Source organism: Nothobranchius furzeri, chromosome 5 (genome assembly GCF_043380555.1).
Source record: "Nothobranchius furzeri strain GRZ-AD chromosome 5, NfurGRZ-RIMD1, whole genome shotgun sequence".
NCBI classification, from domain to species: domain Eukaryota; kingdom Metazoa; phylum Chordata; class Actinopteri; order Cyprinodontiformes; family Nothobranchiidae; genus Nothobranchius; species Nothobranchius furzeri.
The window spans coordinates 74,474,389-74,498,700 of record NC_091745.1 but is presented as its reverse complement, the minus strand read 5'-3'; the positions used below and the strand labels follow the sequence as shown (position 1 = coordinate 74,498,700).

The window sequence follows — 24,312 nt, the reverse complement described above, 5'->3', positions numbered from 1 at the left end:
GTATGACCTGCTGATGCAAGTCCGCCAAATACGGTAAAAGAAGAAGCAAATACGTCCTTTTTCGAAAGGCTCATGCATCCAAGAAAAGCTCAAGTCTACATCGCCCACAGCTGATCCCAAAGCAGTTTCAAAGGAGCGGCGTTCCCGAGCCGATGCCATCTTTGTAGTTTTCTTTGTCGCAGCTCTGGTGTTAAGCCCGATTGGCAAGACATGAAGCAGTTCAGCCAATGGCAGACCTTCTGAGGCTACAAAGGAAGACTGGAGAAAATGTGGGACTTTTGTGTCGTTTTAATTCGAGAAGAAGCTGGAGATGGAAACATGATGCTCTGATGACCCTCTCGCACCTGGATGATGTTCCTCCTACAGAAAAAAACTACTCAGCTTTTAAAGGTGCAATATGTTAAGAACGAAGTAGGAATGACATCCTGGGGTCAAATTTGGGTACTGCAGCTCATTTTCTAAGCACACGGGTGATTTTCTCACTCCCGTTCTGTGATTTTAATGGCTGCTGCAAGCTCTGGCTCACCACCATAAGGTTCTAGATGGCGATCGAAGCTGAGTCATACACAGTAAGTTAATATGTGGATAAATATGTTTCACTGTGATATCAAGTTGTTGGTAATTGAGAAAGTAGCTAGAGATCAATTTTAGAGCTGACTGCTTCTCCTTCACCGTTAGCATCATTAGCTCAACATTAGCCTCTAGCCTTCTTTATCTGATAATGAAGTAAAACAGAAAGGTGTCGTGGCTTCTATGTAGTACAACCTCCTGTTATTGCGTTTTTGACCGTTGGTGTCGAACTACAAATGCCAGCGTTGCAGCTTTAGCTGGCGCAGACTCGACAACCCCGCGGGCTCACGGATTGTAAACAACAACTAGGTCCGTCTTTTGTTTTTATAAGAAGGGAAAAACTGACATCCACCCAGCCGGCAGAGAAAGCAATCTGTTTCAATGTAAACTTCCTTCCAACATGATAGAGACATGAAACTATGGCAAGAAAAAAGCCTCAAAAGAAATGTGCGTGTTTAACGCAAGTTACAAATCAAGAGGTGCACATGCGTAGATCTATCTCTACACACACAGAGATCTAAACACACCCACACAAATCTAGTTAAACACACTCAGATTTTTTGAGACATTTTTCTTCCCATATAAACTGTTTTGTGACTATTTCACGGTAAAATTCTTACATATGGTGCCTTTAAATTTATTTACTGACTCAAACCACATTTTTTGGCCTTAAATTAGAGGAAGCACCAAAAGTTAATCAAAGTAGACAGAAAATTAGTCAGCGAGTGAACGCAGATTATTTGCATGTAATTTTTGTCCCAACAAATCGATGACCATAGAAATATTACAATCTAATTTTTGTTATTGGGTTTCTTTTATGAAGGTTTTTTCTCCATTTGTAACATTTTCACCCTTTTCAATGCCCTCATTGTGGTTTATAAGTATGAAAAATTGTAGTTACATTCGTAAAATTTCCTTTATCCATAAGCAGATGGGGTGAGGAGTCGGAAGCAGGAGTGTAATGGAGTTGGACCAAAGAGCTGTTGAGAATCAGCTGGATCTTCAGCTCCTCTCCAAGCGGCAAGGTCACAAACTTTGTGTGCTCTGAGACAAAAACAGACAAGAGAGGAGGCGGGTCATTCGATACCTGCATATCTGTTTACAGACTAAGTGCTTTAGTCTCCCAATAACGTTCAAGTCTTTAAAAACATCCGTTACGGCAAGCCAAAGCAGCACAAAATCTACTGCAACAACAACTTCAAACATTTGAAACAAAATTTAATTTTTATTCTCACCTTTAACATTTAGACACACTTTAATCTGGATCGCTCCTCTGATATCTCTGACAGTGTAACTCCCCTCGTCTGCACCTGTAACTGCGTGGAGGGTGATAAAACGCTCAGTGCTGCTGATTCGCCCTCGATACGGCTCCGTGGGAAGCCCTGTGGCAGTCATCACCACAAAGGCTGGACTGCGGGGAAGAAAAGCCAGAGAGGGTGAACTTTTCTCAACCTTTTCTTGATATCTCTCAGACACGTCCCACCACACGAGCATCACCGCTGGAGAAATGTCAGTACGGATTTGTGAGTTCAAAAGATCAGCGTGGATTTGCTGACTCTACCTAGCTGTCTGGGTGGCCTCCACTGCACTGGGCCTGTGCTCCAGTGTGATGAAAGAAGTCTCCCCCAGCAGAGGAATTTTGAAGTTGCCTCCATATTTGACAATGTCCTCAACGGTGCAGTCTGAAAGATAATACCATGGGGATAAATGTTTTGGCTTTAAATTAGAGGAAGCACCAAAAGTTAATTAAATTAGACAGGAAATTAGTCCGCGAGTGAACGCAGATTATTTGCATGAAATGACCGAAGTGAGCGAGAAAGAGGAGAGTTTAGGGGTGAAAGACTGAGATGTGGCTAAAAGGGGACCAAATGTAAGAGGAGAAAAAACGAGAGAGCAAAAATCTAAAAATAACAGGATTCTGGGAATGAGCGGGTAGACATAAAAATCACATGGAAGCAAAAAGAAAGACAAGATAAAGACAAAAGCACAGCAGGAATAAAAGGAAAGAGGAGTAGGTTGATGGTTAAAGTACTGGGTAATTAAGGCCTGGCAGGTCCATCACTCTCACACACACTCACACACACTCACACTCACACACACACACACACTCACACACACACACACACACACACACACACACACACACACACACACACACACACACACACACACACACACACACACACACACACACACACACTTCTCTCTGTATCCTTGAGTGGACCCTCCGTTGACCATTCATTTTAGTGACTCCACTATAACTAACCCATTCCCTAACCTTAACCATAACCAATGCTGTTCTATTCAAAACTCTAATCTAAACCAAAAGTTAAGTTACACCATACCTGGGGCGACGGTGGCACAGGAGTTAAGTGCTCGCCCCGTAATCGGAAGGTTGCAGGTTCGAGCCCCGCTCAGTCTGTCACTGTCATTGTGTCCTTGGGCAAGACACTTAACCCACGTTGCCTGCTGGTGGTGGTCGGAGGGACCGGTGGCGCCAGTGCTCGGCAGCCTTGCCTCTGTCAGTGCGCCCCAGGGCAGCTGTGGCTACATTGTAGCTCATCCCCACCAGTGTGTGAATGTGTGTGTGAATGGGTGAATGACTGATTGTGTTGTAAAGCGCCTTGGGGGGTTCCAGGACTCTAGAAGGCACTATATCAAATACAGGCCGTTTTACCATTTTCTCTAAAACCACATTTAAGGGTATTTTGTCATTGCGTAGACCAGCCAAATGTCCACACACTACAGGTTAAAAGTTAAAATTAGTCCACTTAAGCATATAAAGCCTAAAAGGATCATTTTGTGGGCCATTCTCAAGAACCAACGGAGTGCCTGAGTTGGGTTGGACACTCAGAATAATCCGGTAGAGTCGCAGAGTGGAACTTGGTTAAGTCAAGCTGACTGGTTGTAACTATGTAGTAAATGACATTGGCAGACGTCACCCAAAGCAACCAACATTTAACCTACAATCTAGACCAGGGCTATTCAGTTCCGGGCCTCGAGGGCCGGTTTCCAGCCCATTTTGGTTTTAACCCTGCTTCAGCACACAAGATTTCAATCAGTAGGTGATTAACAGGTTTCTGCAGAGCCTGATGAGCTGCTGCACAGGTGATTCAACCACTGAATCAAGTGTGGTGGACCAGAGAAACCATTAAAATGCACAGGGTACCGGCCCTCGAGGCACGGATTTTGCTCTGCACGCCGGTCTAGCCACGCCCCATTAGAACCTCCGTAGCCCCGGACAGTCTGGTTCCAGTTCAGTCACAGAGCTCTATGTGTTTGGTGGGCGGGATGTTGCATCTACGCCGACAGCGTATGGTGGTCTGCCCTGTTGACTGACATCTTTGATGGTCCAATCACAATGCCCTAATGGTTTTCTGGGCGAGATGTTACTGCGTGGACTTTCCTTTGAGTCAAGAGCAGATAAATGTACTTAAGTTTGTTTAGAAAAAGGAAGTATTTGCGTCTTCTTTGATAGAGTATGGTGGACTGCCTCTTTGACTGACATCCGTAGCAGTGGGTACGTCACATTGTTTGTCGTCCAATAGCATGCGGACAAATTGAAAGACAACTGTAGATCCCGCCCCATGACTGAGTGCCATCAATGGGTTGTGGCCAGACTATATATTCACATATAGAGGGTGGCTTGCCAGGCCACCTGACATTTGTAAAATTGGAAGAGTAGCTGGTGAAGCAGAATGGAAGGGAAAGAAAAAAAAAAACACGTTCACACTGCTTTAAATTTGTCGTTACTTAACTCCCAACACCAAAAAATGGAGTCGTCCCCCCCCCCCCCCCCCCCACTACATAAATCACAGGGCTTTGTTGTCTCACAGAGAACTGTGAAAAACAGAGAACACTTCATCTGGAGTCTTACTTCCTGATATTTGGACATCTCACCTCTGATTGGCTGACAGCAATGTGACTCTACCACAAACTCTGTTTGCTCTGCAACGTTGACGTTTTATCTCCACAAATAACACGAGCCTGGAGGAGTTCAGCTGTGTGATGAAGCTGCTAATGCTAATGGCTAGCTTTTGATAGCTAAGACGTTCTCTGCTGTTTCCTGGACACTAAACCAACAAAAGCCTTCCCCGTCGTGAGTCCAGATGGGTGAGCCCATGAACGCTAAAGGCTGGTTTATGCTTGACGCGTCCGCGAGGTCCGCACGGCTCCACGCGGAAAAGTTGCGTCATTTTGCGTCATTTTAACAACCACGCCCCTCCACCGCGTCTCCGCACGGCCCAGAATTTCCGCAACGCGCACCTCGGAAAATTTCTAACCACGCGGACGGACAGACGCGGAAAAACATGGCGGACCGGCAAGATTTAGTATGGCAGAGGTTCGTAAATACAGACATTTGTATGATTCAGCTCTCAGAGATCACCGTGATCAACATGTTGTTAATAATTCTTGGAAAGAAATAGCTCGCACTGTCGGAAAAGACGAGAACGCTGTTAAAAATGCTGGAATGCCATGTTGAAAACAGTAATTTCTACTTCTACTATGGTGTAGTGTTGGGTGCATGCCGTAGAGCTCCATGCTGCCCCCTACAGTTTGGGAGAATATTGGCTCACCGCAGACACGAGCCGCACGAACCATAAAAGCTGCGAGTTGTGAAGCGCGTTCCATCCGCGAGCCGCATCACCGCGCGGAAAGTGAATGCGTCAAGCATAAACCAAGCTTAAGTGATAGGGTGCCGTAGATCTGTCAGGACTTTTTAATCCTAGAGTTTCACCATCTGTTTTCTATCATAAGCTAAAGCAGGAGGTAGGTGTGGGAGACTGTTTTCATGTTCAGCATGCACCGACTGTTTTTAAAAATAATAAGTGAAAAGAAGAATTAGAAGAATTAACAAAAAGCTTGTAAAGCTAAACAAAATTAGTTAAAAGTTCTAGGAACAGTGGCCAGTACCTCGGACTATGAGTGAAATCTGCCGGACATCATCTGGACTTTTTGGATTCATCACGGTGTACAGCCCCTCGTCGCCCTCACTCACAGAATTTATAACGAGGTGGGTGGAGAGCTGGTTGAGTTTAGCCCAACTGCCGATCGCCTTGCCATTCTTCATCAGGACCAGGGGCTTTCGGGGGTCCGAGCGGTTCTTGAATGTGACCTCCGCCTCGGGAGATGGCAGCAAGATGTGGAAATCCTCCCCACGGAATAACATCACTGCTTCCTCATCGCCTGGATTGGGTGGAGGAAACATTTGCAGTCAGTGGAACACCAATGAGTCAGAATCAAAACTGCACTGAAACAAGAGTTTTACCTTTCATAGGTGCAGAAAAACCTGCAAGAGGAAAACAGTAGTTGACAGTTAAGAAAAATATACAATTAATTACTTCTATCGCGTTTCCTTTAACTCACTCACTGCCATTGACGACTAAAGTCGTCATTTGCATGTTTTTACTGTTTGAGCATTAGAACGAGCCCCCGCGCTGAGAGAACAAACATCTCAGCCCTGAAGCCGATCTTCATTCGCATACGTCACACGTCACGTGATCAGGAAGCAGACCATCCATGTATTAGGAGATCGTTTTGGGCCGTTCCTGTAAAAAAACGTGAGGCGCGAACCGGAAAAGCGACTGCCGATCACAATTCAACTACGGATTATGAAAGAACGGATAACGCTCGAAACACACGGATTCTTCCTGACGTAAGAGGTGAGTCTCCGCGTTGTTTTGGTTGTTTTGGCATCCAGGGGCGGATTTAGGACTGAAGAAGATTCGGGGCTTAACACACACGTGTGCGCGCACACGCACGCACGCACACACACACACACACACACACGTGACACGCACCAGTCAACATCATATATATTTGTCTTGTACCACATAATTTTTAATCTGAAGCTACATATTGAGCATATTCAGGGCAGAGTATTGTTCCTGTTAGCGTTTAGTGTGAGATGATAGTAAATATTCCCTTTCTTTCTCCAACAACGTTACCTGATAAGCTAATTTTAGGCAAACCAGCAGCACAACAAATATTTTCAAATAAGACTCACAAACCTGAGTCAACACCAGTCTCATCAAAGCTGGGGTTCTGTCACGGTACTTTTTGTCTAAAAAACGTCCTTATGTCCATCTTCACTCATGCGTTTCAGGCAGAGAGTGTAGAAGAAGCCGGCTGCTGAAGGGCTTCTTCTTCAGTGGTGGAGGCTCAGGCAGGCTGCATACAGACTACTGCCAGCTGCTCCCTCTCTGTTGGACTTTGGTACTGCATGTTACTTCCACGTTTTAGATCCGGGGCTTTTCATGAAACATCCGGGACTTCAGCCCAAGTAGCCGGGCCTAACGCCGGCCCCGTTGGCATCGACATAATCCTAGTGCGCAACGTTCTGTGACTCTTAAAAAAAAAACAGTAAAAACGGTGAGAAACGCTGGCAGCGAAGGCCGTTAGCGATCAGGAATCGGCTGGCAGTGAATGAGTTATTGAAAAGAGTTGAAGAGAGGAGCAGCAGATGGGAGACAAAATCCGAACACACCTTCATTTCTACAAGAACTGAGTAAGACAGTTTCTCACAATCCAAGAGGCCGTCTGCAGGGCAGAAACTCAAATAAACGAGTTAAAAATAGTTATTTATTTTAATTTCACACATTAAAGCAAATAACCAAAACAACACCTCTTGAACTCTCATTTTACTTTAAAGCCCATGCAACTGTCATGTGAAAATCTAAATATTTTTACGCGACGCCTCTGAGTGCACGTAGTAGCTAATAACAGACCTGAAAATGTGAAGTACTAAATAAATCTTTGTTTTCAGATCATGCTACCAGTTCACTAAAACCGATGAACAGTTCATCGTATTTTTATATCAGTGACAGGTGTAAGTGATTTATCATTTAATCTAAACATACCTGCAGTGATGAGCAAACTCAGCGTGATCACGCCGAATGACATCATCTTGTTTGATTCTTTGTGTCTGAAATGAAAGAGGAAAGGAGAAATTTTCAGTGGAATCAACAGAAAATTCTTGATGAGGAACTTTCCAAAGGCAAAGAAACTTACGTTTATTTTTTATAAATATCTTAAACCACCAGTGTTGGGCAAGTAACTTCAAAACTGTAATGCATTATTACTTGTTACTCTCATTTTAAAGTAATTCATTACTATTACTGATTTTAAAATGTAAGGCATTACACTACGTTTGCATAACTTTAAGTTACTTTCACCAGTACAACTTCAATATGAATCTGGTAATGTGACGCTCAGTGAGCTCATGACATATATGTGGAAGGTGATGTGGTGTCTGAGCTAGGGTTGCTGTTAAAAACAGTCAGATATAATAACAGGGCTTTAAAGTGATTGTTTATTAAATAAAAGCAACAACAATCTGTACTCTCAGCACGCTGCCATCTTATAGGCCATCTGAGCAGGGAGTGAGGTGGTGGGGGCTCCAAGCCTATATTTGCCTTGGTCCCCAAATGCCTTGATACGGCCCTGGATGTGGGACTGACTTCTGGGGTGATCTGATTCTATCACTAGTATAAATATTAAATGCTTTTATATTATTGCCTTTCACTGGTAAATATGTGTATTGGGGATAAATCTACCTACTTTTTTTTCTTGATTTTATTTGAATAATTTCCGGCCCTCTCTCTCTCTAACCTTCCTGCATGCTGCATGTTTTCTCCGTCTTCCAGAAAAACTGTTTCCTATATTTCCTACTTTCTAACTAATCAGCCAAAGGGATCTACCGAACCAGCAGCTGTCACTAACTGAACTAGGAAGACCCGTGAAGACGCCAAACACAGTAAAAATATATTTAAAAAAGTCTTTATTTGAAGCAGAGTTAGCAGGGTTGGGCGAGGCTGGAGACAGAGTCGGAGAGGAGGCGAGAGTCAAAACCAGATTGGACATGCAGATGCGGGGAACAGGCAAGAGGCGAGGTTGAGGACAGGCGAAGGTCGTGGAGGCAAGCAGAGTTCAGACAGGGGTCAGGAGAAAAACAAGGTCCGGAGGCAGAGACCAGGCAGGGTGAATTGCTGGAGAATTTACTGGCACGAAGTCTTCAATAATCTGGCACTGAATGACTGGATGGCTGGTTCTTTTGTAGCAGGGGAAACAGGTGTGAGTGATGAGCTGAGGAATCAGAAGCAGGTGAAGTGGATGAAGCCGATTGTGGTAGTCAGGGAAACAGGGCTTGGCTGGGGCTTGATGATGAGACCAGGTGTGCTGCATGAAGGCAGAGGAGGATGAAGGATTGGGAGTCATGACAAGCAGCAATGAGTTGAAATCACCGGGGCCCAGATTATGAACTCAGCTGAAAAGTACATGAAGTACCAGAGAATATGGGCTGATATAAACGATTGCAAACGAATGACTTTGTTTTGGTGGCGCGATTTTGTGAATATAACAGCGGCCGCGCGCAGGACGCAGCTGGAGTATTCGAGCCATCACCGCTGCATCCTCTCTGCTCATAGAATGCCCGCAAAGCTGAGTCCATAAATGACGTCATATATGTGGATACTGGATCATTTTTCTGGCTCCCCACTATTTAAATTTTTAGGAAACCTTCCAGGACAACGAGAAAACAAAGCTATGCTATCCGGGCCGGGCCGGATCCGATGGGCCATTCCCATCTGTACCTGGTCGGCCCAGCCCGGATAGCATAGCTTGCTTATGGGCCATTCCCATCTGTACCGGGTTGGCCCGGGCCGGGTGGCGTAGGTTGTTTACATATCTGGGTGGCCTGGTATTTTTCCGGGCCAACCAAGGCTCATTCTCAGCCCTCTTCTCGAGGGGGTCTGCTTCAGGCCGACCAGGGCCAACACACCCACTGCTGACAGCAAATTCACACCTTCCATTAGAGCAAGCCTCTGATTGGTGGGTAGAATCAGCCCACATGGGCTTAAGACAAGGATATGTGGAATCAACCGGGCCAGGCTGGGGCTGACTGGGGCTACCCGGCCCGGGCCGACCCGGTACAGATGGGAATGGCCCATTACATATCTTGGTGGCCTGCCATTTTTCAGGGTGCAACAAGACTGTTTTTCCAGCCCTCTTTCTGAGGTGGTCTGCTTCAGGCTGACCAGGGCCAACACACCCACTGCTGACAGAAAATTCACACCTTCCATTACAGCAAGGCCACATGGGCTTAAGGCATGCTCAATTCATTATCATTCATTATCATGCTGATTACCTAGAAGCTGAAAATGTCTCTGACTGCATTCCTTGCATACCTAAGCAAGGATGTGTAGAAACAACCGGGCCAGGCTGGGGCCGACTGGAGCTATCTGGGCAGGGCCGACCAGGTACAGATGGGAATGGCCCAAAGGTTCTACACTGGCTTGCCCACTTTTTTAGTTTTGATGCAAATTTTTAAGCTCTGTGAACAGCACATCACTGCATCATCGTTATCTGCTCTCTCCAAGTTTGAGCAGTTCACGATGGTACTTATGCATCTCAGATTAATTCTTCATCTCCAAGACCTTGCCTACTGATTCAATGTGTCAACAGCAACTGTGTCTCGAATTTGGATAAAGATGACACACGTTCTCCATAACAAACTGGATTTCCTCATTGAGTGGCCTGACCGATAAATAATACAATCAACCACGCCCATGTCATTCAGGAAAGCCTTTGGACTCAAAGTTGCAGTGATATTAGACTGTTTTGAAGTATTCACTGAAAGGCCTACCAACTTTATGGCAAGAGCACAAACTTGGTCAAATTAGAAGCACCACAACACAATTAAATGTCTTATTGGTATTGCTCCTCAGGGTTATGTCACCTATATTTCAAGTGCGTGGGGAGGGAGGACCAGTGACAAACAAATAACAGAGGAATGTGGCATCTTGAACAAGCTGTTACCAGGAGATATTGTACTTGCAGATGGAGGATTCACTGTTGAAGACAGTGTAGGGGTTTTCTGTGCTTCTTTAAAGATGCCTGCTTTCACAAAAGGGAAAAAGCAACAGTCTGCTTTTGAGGTTGATCAAACAAGGAAACTGGCAAGTGTTCGTATTCATGTAGAAAGAGCAATAGGTCTATTTAGGAGAAAGTACCAGATTTTGCAAAGTATAGGGCTATGCCTACTGAGCACATGGCTGTCAAATCAACTGACTCACTTGCATTGGTTGACAAAATTGCTGTAATTTGCTGTGCGCTGACCAACATTTCTGCGTCTATTGTCCCTCTGGAGTAACGTCAATGGAATCCCTTTTGGAACACATAAGTTTTGATTTTTCAGTGTACATTTCTAATGTTGTGTAACGGAACGGAATGACTTTCCCTTCTTTGCTCAAGACTAGTCTGCATGAGATAAGTCTCAAGGTCTCATGCATTCCTTCTAACCAGCTTATTTTCAGCTCAACAAAAGAATGAAGAATGAACTCTTTTCTTTTAATTAATCAAAGAACTCTATTTTAATAAAGCTAATCTATCAAAGTGTTAGTCAATAAATAAGATGTGACCGATCTGTGAAATCAAAATATTAATCACATTATTATGATCCTATAGAAATAATAAGTGCTGTGACTTTAAGGGTTCCAACAGGACTCATTTCACGTAGCGTTAAAAGACATGACACATTACTTTCACTGATCCAATCAGAATCTTACAGGTCTGACGGAGACGTGGTTCTGATGGTGTTTGGTAATTTTTCATTCGACAATAAACCATAACATCCGAAGTATAAAACTATGCCACATCAGCTCTAACGCCAGTTCAAAGCGTTCCAGAGAAAGTGACGGAGGGGCCAATCTTGATCTAAACTCTTTAACCAAAAGAACAACGACAAGCTGAAAAATTTGTCGCTATACCAACCAGCGGCAACAGTTCCCTTCAGAATAAAAGCTGAACCATCAAGACCCAGGCTCGGGTCTCACCAGACGCCAACAAGATGTCGTGGCCCGGAAGTATCTCAAGACGGGTGGTCGGCTGCCGTGGCTTCTTCTACATGCTCCGGCTCCATAAGGTCAAGCTGGACCTTTACACCTCCTGATCTAGACGGGGACTTCCGCTCAGGGTATGTAGACCGGCAAATGGCGTCGAATGTGTTTATGAATCTCCTAACCAAAGCTTAACGCGAAGACATCACCTTCAGTTCCCATCAGAACTAATCGCTTCTTCGGATTTGCGGGTTCTGATCAACATCACGTCATCCCATTCACCGTCTCATCCACTTTAGTTACACCATACATTTAGTTTTAAAGTCAGTCTAGTTTAATTTGTTAGTAACAAACTTAACTTTTAAACTTGACTCTCTCTCTTCTGTCGTCTCTGAGTGAATACGAAGCTGTTATCTAATCTCTGCATTAAAAAGTTCCAATCTTCTGGTTTAATTAACCTCACAGATCCATAAGGTGGATTTCATATTTCCTATGGAATCCGACACCTTATGGCTTATTAAATAACATGTAATTTAATTCATTACATATGGGTAAACATTTTCTTTTCCTCACACAAAGTCTTCATGACATTTTTCAGCCACACATGTACCCTTCATGATGTGACATGTTTTGACAGATGTTCTATTCAAGCTTGTCAGACTCCTGGGGTCATGTTCCTGCACTGCATCTCAGGTGTGGGGTAAAATAAAGAATGCTAAAGATGTAGCTGAAACATAGCAAGTTAGCAAAAGGCTTGCACCCATCACTCTGTGGGGATTTTATTAAAAACAGATTCAAACATCATTCACAATTGTTTTAAAGTCATCAAACAACCCTCTAATATTTGTTTCCGACATTTTTGAATACCGTAAATCCTCTAATATTAGCCTGTATTTAATTAATGGCCGGGTATCATATTTTGGCCGGTGTCAGAGACGGCGGAGGTGAATAATGGCCGGTTTTTTTATTGTGGCCGGGTGAAATGTGGTAACAAGCAAGTACGGGGGGCGGTTGTGTCATCCGTCTCACTTTTGATTTGCCAGTGATAGGCTGTGAGGGTAACTTTAACCGTGTGGAGACAAAGAGGAGGCGAAAATTTGATATCAAGTTCAAAGAGAACGTGCTGATTATACTGCAGAACACTGGGGAGCAGTAGCAGGGGTTGTATGAACTAGTCACTAGTCGACTTCACCGCTCTATAGTGACTTTTTATACCTGTCATCGACTAGTCGCTGTCACGTGATAATGACCGGCAAGATGCAGTCCTCGGAAAAGACAGCAGCCTGCTGTCAGCAGGTGACGAGCTCCTGTGCGTCAGGAAGCAACGCGCTGTGCCAAAGCGTCGGTACTGACACCCGACGTAAAACGAACATTTAACCAAATTGTGACGTTTACCCTCTTGAAATTTAACCTTCCCCTCACCCCCATCCTAACCTTAACCAGCTTGCGCATGCAAAGCTCTGATTGTTGACGCGCTCCAGTCATCTGCGTCCTGAGCACGGCCACAGTAACATTATCAAATCAGGTGTCACCACCTCAAAAACTAATTTAACACTCGATCGTTCATGTCGGCTCATTTCCTTTTATGTGTTCTGTCTTTTATTTCTGCCTGATGCCTTTCGCTGCTGTGGATCGGGGCGCATCACCTGTTTTGTCCTCGGTGACGCACCTAACTGATGAGGCCGGCGAGCACTCCGCTGTTTTTGCGGTCGGTAGATCTTTTAGAACTGCAGTTCAAAGGTAACTCATGAGGTGAATATATATGAACCCAGGTAGCAGTTTTTCTTTAGGATTGAGAGGAGATGCAGGAAGATAATAAACAGAGACAGGACAGAAAAATAGTCAAATAAAAACAAGTTAGTTTTTGTACCTGGTGGTTGCAACAAACAGACACCATTGAAGGTAATCAGAAGTGAGGAACAGAAAATGAAATTATTATTTTAATGTTTAGAGCAGCAGGAACTCCGAGAGGCTGCAGGCGCATCAGTGAGTTTGCAGCCGCTGCGCAGGGGGAGGGGGGAGAGGGCTGAAGCAGAAACTACCGTTGTTAAAAGAAATGTGTTTAACTTTGAAAATGTGGGCGCAATTTTAATTGTCAAAAACTCCAGCGAACCATTAGTTCATTTTGCTCAAATAGAAATTGAGCCCTGCCTCTAATTCTGGTCCTCCTTCCAAAAAAGGCCTGGAGCTTGATGAGCTTGAGTCAAATACAGGCCCGGGCCTGTATTAGAGGATTTACGGTATTCATTCACTTGTGAATTTCTGTCCCAGTATTTCAGGTAGGATGCAGTGTGTGAAGTACAGCTGAACTTTGGGGATTGCCGTTTCCCAGAGCTGAACATCTGGCAGAATTCTTTCAACATGAATGTCATTTTTTGTTCCAAACAATGAAATCACAATATTGCACATCTGCTATGTGGAGCTGAGCCTGGACCTGATAATGATTCCTGTCAAGTTGCACAACATCTCCTTCCTTGATGAGACAAAAGCCAGGCTGTCCAGCACACATCCTCAGGCTGACTTCATGCTGTTTGCTCTGTGGACACTTGATTTCACACACCCCGGTTCCATGACAGTCACATGAAACGACTCCATCTGGTGAGGCTCCCATGCATGGCCATTTTGCGTTTAGCCACAGCCCACTGTGGAGTTCACGCTGGACATGTTCGTACTGTTCTCTGGCTGCTGCTTCGAAACCACAGCCATATCTTATTGCTGCTGTACATGGCTTTTGTGTATCTGGGTAGCATATGGACTTGATCAAAGCCCTGGATGGTCTTTCATGACTGCTCTGCAAAACTTGTTTTAGTTTAGAAGCTGTTGTTCTTCCTGCTCTTTGGCTGTACCAGATGGATGATGAGCTCTGGGCCCTGGTCTCCTCCTCTACTGCTTTCATCTGTGATTCGCTGAGGTCATCGACACAGAAATCCCTGCATGCTGCCTGTAGTTGCACTGGAGATAGCTGCACAGTCTCTGGCGTTCGGTATGCAAGAAGAGACTTTGGTAACAAGGAGACAGACTTGGGGACAAACTCTGTAATACGGTGCCCTGGACATCAAGGCAGCACTTCGTGGCAAGTTCTTGTGTAACGTCTCAAAAAACTGCACGTATGTTTCAGTGTCTTTCCTTACTTTTGGACAGTTGTGGACTTGTGTTGTATGACTCTTGCCTGCAGAGATGGCCAAAAACCCGTCATTTGCCCTCTTGGTCTGCCAGGCAACCGCATTTGTTGCATTTTTTCAAATGGCGAGTGGGGGTGGAGTAAAGCCTGATTTATGCTTCTCCGTCTGCGTCAGTGCGGAGACACGCAACGCCATTATCCGTCCTTGCGTAGGGCACGCAAGTACGTACGGAGTCGAGCCCACTTTTTTAAACATCCGTCGAACGAGACGGATTACGCAAGCTTGTGATTGGTCAGGACGCCGCTGTTGTTTACAGCGCCGCCATTGCAAAGAGAGCCGAGGATAACTAGCGGCAGACACGGAGAAGCTTGAAGAATATCTCGCGAAAAAACTCTAAAAACATGAATGTTTCATCCTCCCGTGACTGGAGGAGTGAAAAGATGCGCAGCAAGAGTTTTATTTGTGGATGGAAATGACAGGAAACGTGGGTTTAGAGGTGGGGAGCGCATGAAGCGGTGGGAGAATGAGAGACAAATATGTCCGTGTTAAAAGTCTCTTATATACACAAAAAACACAATATAAACACACGATCTTGGACCGATACATGACAGGATACCACAGAACAGCGCTACGCCCTCTGTTGTCCTGCCGGGCAATTGCTTTGCAACGCTCTCCGGGAGACGGAGAAGTATGAGAGCAAAACGCTTCCGTCAATCCGTGCGTGTCTGTCCCTTGTGGAGCTGACGGAGAAGCATGAACCAGGCTTAAGACTCTGGTAGGAGGCGACTTGCTCTTTAATTTTGTTTGTTTTTTTACACTTTCACATCAGTAGGCGCCCAACCTGTCTCACCTTGGTCTGGGATGGGTTTGGTTTATTACAGTGTTGCAATTATTCAGTAAAATTAGAAATACGTACAGGTATGTTTGTAATGTTTTCTTACAAACGGGCCTTTCTAACAGAGCAGCCCCGCCTCCAAGAACCGCCCCTAATCAGGGTGTGTGCATCAAAGAGCCGGGGCTACATAAAAGCACTGAAGAAGAGTGGCAGTCAGTCAAAGGCAGACTCTGCAGCATCAAAGCAGCAAAAGCCTGGAAATAAAAGACTGGAAGTTAGAGCCACAATCCTTTAGATATCCAATCTATCTGCAGGGAAATTTACCGTCTGCAAATTAAAAACCTGACATTAAAGTGGTTGCTGGTCAACAGCAGCGTGTTGTGATGAGAAAGCCTTTTTCACGTCACGGATCGTAATCTCGAAAGACCGTGCGCATGTTTATGAGAGCCATCTGGCCCCGGCTTGTCATCATGCACCATTTATTTATCCTGTATCTCTACTCCTAAACACAGAATAATCCATAAACCTCAAGGTAAACCAGAAAGTCACGGGGTCCGTTGCAATGACTCAGCTGAATTTAAAACAGAAAGCGTCTGGAAAGAGCAGCGTGTTTGCTCTGGGAGAATTTAGCTGAAGCCCCCTGAAGAGGGATTGTGATGATGCTGCAGAGGCATCTGAGGCAAAAGCAACATGAAGTGTGTTTGTACCGAGGAGATTTTTGCTGCAGTTGTCCCTTGCAAAGCCCAGGAGGGGACTGGGAGGTAACACCTGCAGTGCTTGCAGCCACACGATGCGGTAAAGATTAAAATGTCTCCGTGCGACACGGGAGAAAGACGTCATAAAGCATCCCAACCCGGCTGGATATGATGAAGCATTTTTATGACTCTTTGTGAGCCTCTGCCTCCCTCTTTTAATGTCTGCGACATCTGATTGCGACAGATTTCCAGAAAAGCAGCAAACAGAATTTTGTTGTTAACTGTTATTTAATGAGGAAAATCTTGCCTTTCTATGTTACAATGTGACAGTAAGAACTGTTGTTTCACACCCCATCGCTGCGCTCTGGGCAGAGAGCCTAAAAGCCCACTGATTTCATCCTATCTGAAACAAGCTGCCTCATCCCAACATCGTCTCTTTGCAGATAAGACCTCCTTTGCTTTTTATTCACACAGCATCTCTGTTTAGTCCCTCCTAAAGCTGCTGGATCAGGCAGCAATTGTTGCATCTGACTTGGAAAAGAGAAGAAAAAGGGCTGATTTCTGACCCACGTAGAGACCGACATTTAACTAATGCAGTGATCTGAGGTGCAGGAAGATGGAGGAGAGAGGGGGACGGAGTCCATCTGTTTGTCGCAGCGTTTGGCCTCATTCACAATCTGGTGTTTCTGAGCAAAATTCATCAGGCAAAAAAAGATGAGAATGCAAAAATGTTAAAGGGGACATCTTATGACCTTTTTTCATAAGTTATAATAGTTCTATGATTGAAATGAAACACATTAATGAAGCCCTTTGCACTAACTCCCTTTCATATAAAAAGTTTTATTCGTGACATTTTCAGTACCTTCCAGAATGAGCTGTGCTGTGTCTACCACTAGGGGGCAGTAGGGGATAAGAGAAGTAGGCAGAGGAGAAGTTAAGATGGATGCCTGATAAACTGCACATGGACGCAGATTTGAATAAAGCTTGAAAAACGAATTCTGCTTACTCATGCTACTTCCCGATGCAACAGCCGACCGTTACGATCAGCGACAGCGACTCGGGTTTCACATGTCTGCACCTGTCCTGCTGTGTAGTAGCCTGGCAAGCCAGACTAAATAAATGTATTATTTAGTCTGGCCATGCTCCATTGACGGCTCTCGGTTGTGGGGCGGGTTCTACCGTTGTCTTTCAAATGATCTCCGCATTCCACTGGATAATGAATGTGACATACTCTTGTTTCACTCTGTTGCATCATCCCACCCACCAGGCATATAGAGTGCCCTGATTGGCCCACAAAGCGGATAAAGCTCTGTGATTTGTTCACTGAGCAGATAGAGCATGATTGGCCCACCATTATGGACCAATCACAGCTCTTTATGAGTTTGAAACCCCTCTAGAGAGCTGTGATTGGCTAGCCAGAGTCCTGTTAGGAGCTGCTGAGGTTCCAATGGAGCATGCCTAGACCAAACCTTGCAAAGCAAGAATTTGGTCTAGTTCACTAGGCTAGCTGTGTAGTGGAGAACTTGTCGATTCCTTTTCCACCTGGTAGAGAATGTTTGAGAACTACTTCACCACAATTCCTGCTACTGGTAATACTTGGCCAGACTGATTTCATCCTATATGAAACAAGCTGCCTCATCCCAACATCGTCTCTATGCAGATAAGACCTCCTTTGAGGGAAAATGAGATTTGAGGGAAAATGCTTTTGTTACACCCTGCCCAACTCTGGTACTACCTGTAACGCAGCTATGGTGGCGCTGGAACTGCCATTTGCATCAAAAGTTAGCGTAGTCATAGTGAGACATCAGTTCTGCCGGAGGACACAGAAAGCTGACAAGACGGTGCCACTTCCTGGTCCGTGGCCGAACATAGCAAGCGTCAGGGCTCTGTTAAAGGTACAGCAGAGGATCTTTTTCTTCTGGGTTGATCATCTGAATCATTAGTCCACATACCTGTCAATCATTCTGGTGAAGCGTTCACGCAAGGCTGTCGCCGTGCGTGCTCGTTTCTGGGTTAATTTTCACTTCCTGCACATTCTGCTTGTGTGCAGAGCGATACGCCTTCATTCCTCGCCGCTCTCACCAGGTTCCAGGTTCTTTTGAGAGTCGCATAGGAAAAAGGGTCTTTGAAGTACATGATAAGACGAGAAAGGCCTCCGAAGTGAGTTTTTTAGGAGACTCTTTTCAATGATGGCATGCGCTGAAAGCGAAGGCTGGGCCCCCACAGATGCCTCTGTCGCCGGTTTTCTGCTTGACAGGTAAGCTAAAGTTCGGTTTGCTATTTGGAGAAAATTCATTTCACATCACTGCCAGGAGAAGTGCTGCAAGGCCAACAGCTACTTGTGAACAGAATGTGAATTTAATTCAAAACGTGGAGAGAGCGGTTGCTACCTGAAATTCAGAAACATCCTCCGGCATACCTTTAATTTAAAATATAAGTTGGACTTGGCCACACCCACCCATACCCCGCTCAGGTTGCTATAAGCTGAGAAGCTCCGATATCGGGGAGGAGCTCAGGGTATAGCTGCTGTCTGTGCCTCCAGCAGATCTTCTTTGCATACGCTATGCTAATTTCCATTTTGTGACATCACAAATGGGGACATATTGAAACGGCTTGTTTTGGGCCAACAAATCATAAAACCATAGTTTTTAATGTTTGAAGTGTTCATGGAGTCAGCAGAGTCCCATGGCAGCACATAAGAATGCAAAAGATGAGTTTTGCATAATATGTCCACTTTGACCTAAGGTGAAATCACAAAAGAGCCCAAGACTTGTTTTTATTTCCTTTTTCTTCCACTTTTTTCATAATTCCTATCTCTAAAATTCCCTGTTAAAACCTGTTTTCCGCATTTTTTTTTCCTCCTCACAATTTCTCTCATTAAGACTCACTCCTCCCTCACTCTCATCTCCCTCTTTGTTGCATCTCTTTCATCCACTCCTCCTTAATATACACAATCCAAGCAAGTGCATCCCACTCTGAAATCAAAGCCCGGGCCTGTGTTCACCTCAAACTCCAAACTCGCCGCACGCTGAACGGGACAGGCAGGTCTTTGTCCCACCCGGCCTTCAGAGAGGCGGAAATTCCTTCAATGGCTGCAGATGTGGGGGAACATACAAAGCAAACTCTGTCCCTTCATCATCTCTCTTTTGTTTTTACTTTAACACTTTTCTGTATGCAAGGTGGGGGGCATGAGGTCAAATCCCCGCTAAGGTGTGAAGAAGGGAGCACATGCTGTTCTCATTTATAAATCACGAAGCACAGAAACAGAAAAGGGGGACAAGCGTGGGAATATCACCTCAACACACAACCAAAATCCTGATTTGCTGGAAAATTTTAAAAGTTGGATCACTTCAGCAGAACTCCCACCTCATCTGAACAAACCCGTCATTTGTTGAGTTTATTCTTTAGATGAAGCCTGTAGCTGACGACCCTTTTCCTCACTCAGCCCGCTGACGTGAACTAAAGGATGAGACATGTTTCCACCATATTGCTTGCACCTGCCAGATCCATTCAAATCAATGGACACGAGGGGGGGGAGTGAGGATGGGACTCAGTGGAGCGATGTGCAACAAACAAACAGAATTTCTTTCTGCAGACAGAAGGACTTCTAGTGTTGCTTAGGCCATGCAGGACTCTGCAGGGGAGGACACACCCCAGGTCAGCATTTACACTACATCTTTCTAACCTCAGGGGAATTAAAATGAGGTCAAATAGAGACGTTAACATGAATATTTTTCTTTTTATTAAGACTAATTCAGATATTTTAATTTAACTTATGTTGCGCTTAAATTATTTGAAGATTTAAAGAGAATAGGCCTTCTTAAGCCTTTAAAAAGTCTTGGATTTCACACCTTTTCCTCTCGGTGCTGATGAACCTGGCGACTGAAAGTACCGATCGGTCACATCCGAGCCGGGACAGGCGCGTCAGACCCAGAAAACTGCAGAATTTAACCCGTCGCGCGCCAGACGAGTCACGCGCACACGTATGTTCCGCAGGAGGAAGGCGACAAATAAATAAATCTCAGCTCCGCGGCTCACCTACCTGCTGCAGCTGGCTTGGAGAGGCGCTGCGGTCAGTGGGAGGATGTCGGGATGCAGGAGAGGCGATCTGCCTCGTTGTGTCCCTCCCCCTCAGACTCAGCGTCGCCCCCCTCCAGACTCGCACTTCACCGCTCCAACACGACGAAGAGGAGCGGAACATGTCGGGTTCGGCTCTCGGAGCCACTCGACTGGTGTCGGTAAACACCGGGACAGCCTCGGACCCCCTGGAAGACCGAGATGGTCATCATTCAGCATCCATGCACAGATCAGACACAAACGCTCTCCAAATTCTGAGTGCCAGCTCATTTCTACTTTTTTCTTTTTTAATTTAGATTTTTAAAACGTTCAGCATCGTTTTTCTCTTTTAATTTAGTGAGACAAAACGTTTATTATATCAAGGCATGGCAGATGTATTTGCATACATTTCACACAGATGCAATTCAATGTGCTGCAGGAACAAGAACAGCAAGAACATTACACGTTCTCATTAGATGTAAGAATAAGGTCAAAAGGCGAAGTTAAAGGGTGCAGCATAAGAAACATTCATTCAAATGCTGATGAACATGAAAGCTTTCCATTTTGATTTTAAAGTTAGAATCGGGACACATTTGAGGTCATGAGGAAGCTGATTCCATCTGTTAGCTAAAGCAGCTTCACCCCTGTTTGGTTCTGACCCGTTGTTCTGCAGCTAACTGCTTCCTATCTCAGAGCCCTGCTGGGGTGTATACAGGAAGGAGATCCAACATGCATTTAGCCCCGTGCCACTGAGTGATTTATAAACAAGTAGAAGCTCTTTGAAATCGATTTTGTAGTTTAGTAACCAGTGTAGAGAACAGGAGTGATGTGCTCGGTTCTCTGGGTTCATGTTAAACTCTAGCAGCAGCAGCAACAATAAGATATTAAAGAGCAAGTCACCCCCTACCAGAGTATTACTCCACTCCCACATTCCTGTTTGAAAATGCAACAAATGCTGTTACCTAGCAGAGCGAGAGGGCGGAGCCGCTAACAAATACAGAGGCTCACAACGACATTGTGACATCATATGGTACCAGCTAACGTTCTACGGTACCTCTTAGCCAATAGTGAGGGCGGATTTAAATTCAAATGCAGTGCAGTTTTTACCCGACAACGGCACAACGCTGACAGTTTTAGGCAGAAAATTTAAATTTTAACTAAAATGCACTAAAGTGCTAAACTATTGACTACACGTGTCTGCTTGACTCCATCCTCAACCCAAAAAGCCCCCACAAGCTCATCTTTGATGATACCAGCCCAAACCAGTACTCCACCTCCACCTTGCTGGCATCTGAGTCAGACTGGAGCTCTCTGCCCTTTACCAGTCCAGCCACGGGCCCATCCATCTGGCCCATCAAGACTCACTCTCATTTCATCAGTCCATAAAACCTTAGAAAAATCAGTCTTGAGATATTTCTTGGCCCAGTCTTGACGTTTCAGCTTGTGTGACTTGTTCAGTGGTGGTCGTCTTTCAGCCTTTCTTACCTTGGCCATGTCTCTGAGTATTGCACACCTTGTGCTTTTGGGCACTCCAGTGATGTTGCAGCTCTGAAATATGGCCAAACTGGTGGCAAGTGGCATCTTGGCAGCTGCACGCTTGAATTTTCTCAGTTCATGGGCAGTTATTTTGCGCCTTGGTTTGTCCACACACTTCTTGCGACCCTGTTTACTATTTTGAATGAAACACTTGATTGTTCGATGATCACGCTTCAGAAGCTTTGCAATTTTAAGACTGATGCATCCCTCTGCAAGATATCTCACTATTTTTGACTTTTCTGAGCCGGTCAAGTCCTTCTTTTGACCCATTTTGCCAAAGGAAAGGAAGTTGCCTAATAATTATGCACACCTGATATAGGGTGTTGATGTCATTAGACCACACCCCTTCTCATTACAGAGATGCACATCACCTAATATTCTTAATTGGTAGTAGGCTTTCGAGCCTATACAGCTTGGAGTAAGACAACATGCATGAAGAGGATGGTGTGGACAAAATACTCATTTGCCTAATAATTCTGCACTCCCTGTAGTCCTGTAGTCTAAAAATCAACACTTTTTGGAGAAAATGTTTGAATTTCTAAAATAAATGTAAAATATAAGCAAATGATAAACGGTGACCCTCAAAAGCTCTTGATGTTGGAAGGATCCCGCCTTTCTCGCTTCTGATTGGCTAGATGGGCTCTACTGATTGGCTGAAATTTCTCGGGGGGCGCCAGACAACAGCGGCCTTCGCTTGCTTGAGAGCTAAGCAAGCAAAGCAACTGATGTGGATATCTGAGCAGAGGTAAATATGTCTTTGTGAGAAAGCTAACATTAGCTTTTCAAAAGCCACGTTAAAAATAATAGGTATGCCCTCAAATGTTCATCTAATCTGTTGTTTGCTGATGACATAGCTGCCAGTTCAATATACTTACACACACACACACACACACACACACACACACACACACACACACACACACACACACACACACACACACACACACACACACACACACACACACACACACACACACACACACACACACACACACACACACGTTCTGTACTTGTTCAATAAAATCTGTGATGTAATCGGTGTGGTGTATTTTCATGATCATGCCTTTTGATAACAATTTGGAAATACTTTCATAGGCTGAGGCTGTTAAGCAAGCAGGATGAAAGTGAGGACACATCTTTCATGTGTATAAATCTGTATCTTTAATTGAAACTAATTCAAAGCTGATTATGATTTTGACCTATTTTTCAGCAGTTTTCGTTATTCTAGAAGAGAAACAGACCTGCTGCACACAGCTGGGTAAAATAGGGCAGTTTTGTTATATTTCATACCCAGGTAAGGCACACACGTTTATCCTATGTACTCTGCTGTAATAAGATAACCTCAATGATTTAGAGCCATAAACATAAGTTCCCACAGTGTGATAAATGCAACAAGATTTATAAGTTCACTTCTTACGTTTTTCAGTTTTTAATAAATGAAACAAAAAACTTTTGCAAAACAGGACAGAATTGCGGTAAGTTCTTATTTTCTAAAAAAATATATTAAAAAAATCCCCAAAACAGCTGTTCTGTTGGTGGCTAGAGGACAGTCTGCAGACGGTTTGCTGCTAAATAAAATAGTCAATCGTAGTAGAGCCCATCTAGCCAATCAGAGGCGAGAAAGGCGGGACCTTCCTTGGGTCACCCTAGAATTCCAAAAGGCGCTTCCCGCGTGTCCTTGCTCAGCTAGCTAAACGGCTAACAAACGGAGAACACACGCCTCGGTAGAACAGGCACATTGGAACCGATTGGAACATGTCTTGGCGGCTCCTGATTACGTATCTCCTAGGCAACCGGGGCGGGGCCAAGACATCAAGGCAAGGTTCCTTGACATTGAAAAACACCCCAACTTTAGTAAAATAAATAAAAATGTCTACTGCATTTGTGACAAGGGCTTCAGGAAAGTCTAGCTCCACCAGGACCATCACCTAAGGCTGGTCACGCTGTGGGATCGGGACACTGGCTGTCCAAGTGAGCAGGTCCAACAAACTGGATTACGAATATTAGAAGTCAATATGCAGTCAAACATCAAAGCATCCAAATATGTGGTGCAACCGAAGACAGACGCAGTCAACAGAAAACATTTTCATAATTTTATTAGTCGTGTTGACTCAAGTCTGGGAACAGTCCCAAAAGTACAAACTAATGTTTTCCAGAGTAATGATGCAGAAGATGCTTTCACAACAAAACCCTTACACCACGCCTGTCAGCAGGTCGACTTTCACACAACACGCCGCAAATCAACCCTCGTAATGGACCGATGGGATGAAATCTTGATGTTGAAGCAGCATCAGCAGTCAGATATGGTGTGGAACTCTCCCTCCAGGCAGAGAGTTGGAACACAGCCTTAATGGAGTGGAGCTGCCTAATGGAGAAAGGAGCAACTGACACACCAGCGAGTTCATGACCATCTCGGTATAAAAGGCACTTTGCACTTTTCATCAGGACAGGAAACAGGCTTGTGGAATCTACTGATCGCTGCAGCTGATTGATTTCAATACAGACCTCCTCCGTGCAACTGCTCCTACCACACGGACATGATTGATCTCGGCTAAACATCATGATTGCTAACTGTCAAAGTGGAGAACTGAGACAAGGCACGGAGAAAGTGTAAATTAAACCTGCCTGAGAACCAGAAACTCCACGTTGGGCTTAGTTATAAA

At 44.7% G+C, this 24,312-nt stretch overlaps 1 protein-coding gene across 1 annotated transcript in view; it reads right to left on the bottom strand.

The window, feature by feature from the left end:
- Positions 1-20,238, bottom strand: part of si:dkeyp-77h1.4 (uncharacterized) — a 22,551-nt gene extending 2,313 nt beyond the window's left edge. Inside the window, exons 1-7 of the mRNA XM_054741073.2 lie at positions 20,100-20,238; positions 7,431-7,495; positions 5,840-5,860; positions 5,485-5,757; positions 2,132-2,252; positions 1,806-1,981; positions 1,472-1,614 (exon numbers count right to left, since the gene is read on the bottom strand). Of these exons, the coding sequence (XP_054597048.2) occupies positions 1,472-1,614; positions 1,806-1,981; positions 2,132-2,252; positions 5,485-5,757; positions 5,840-5,860; positions 7,431-7,476 (780 nt within the window). The 5' untranslated portion in view covers positions 7,477-7,495; positions 20,100-20,238. The remainder of the gene's footprint in view (positions 1-1,471; positions 1,615-1,805; positions 1,982-2,131; positions 2,253-5,484; positions 5,758-5,839; positions 5,861-7,430; positions 7,496-20,099) is intronic.
- Between the last annotated feature and the right edge of the window lie 4,074 nt (positions 20,239-24,312).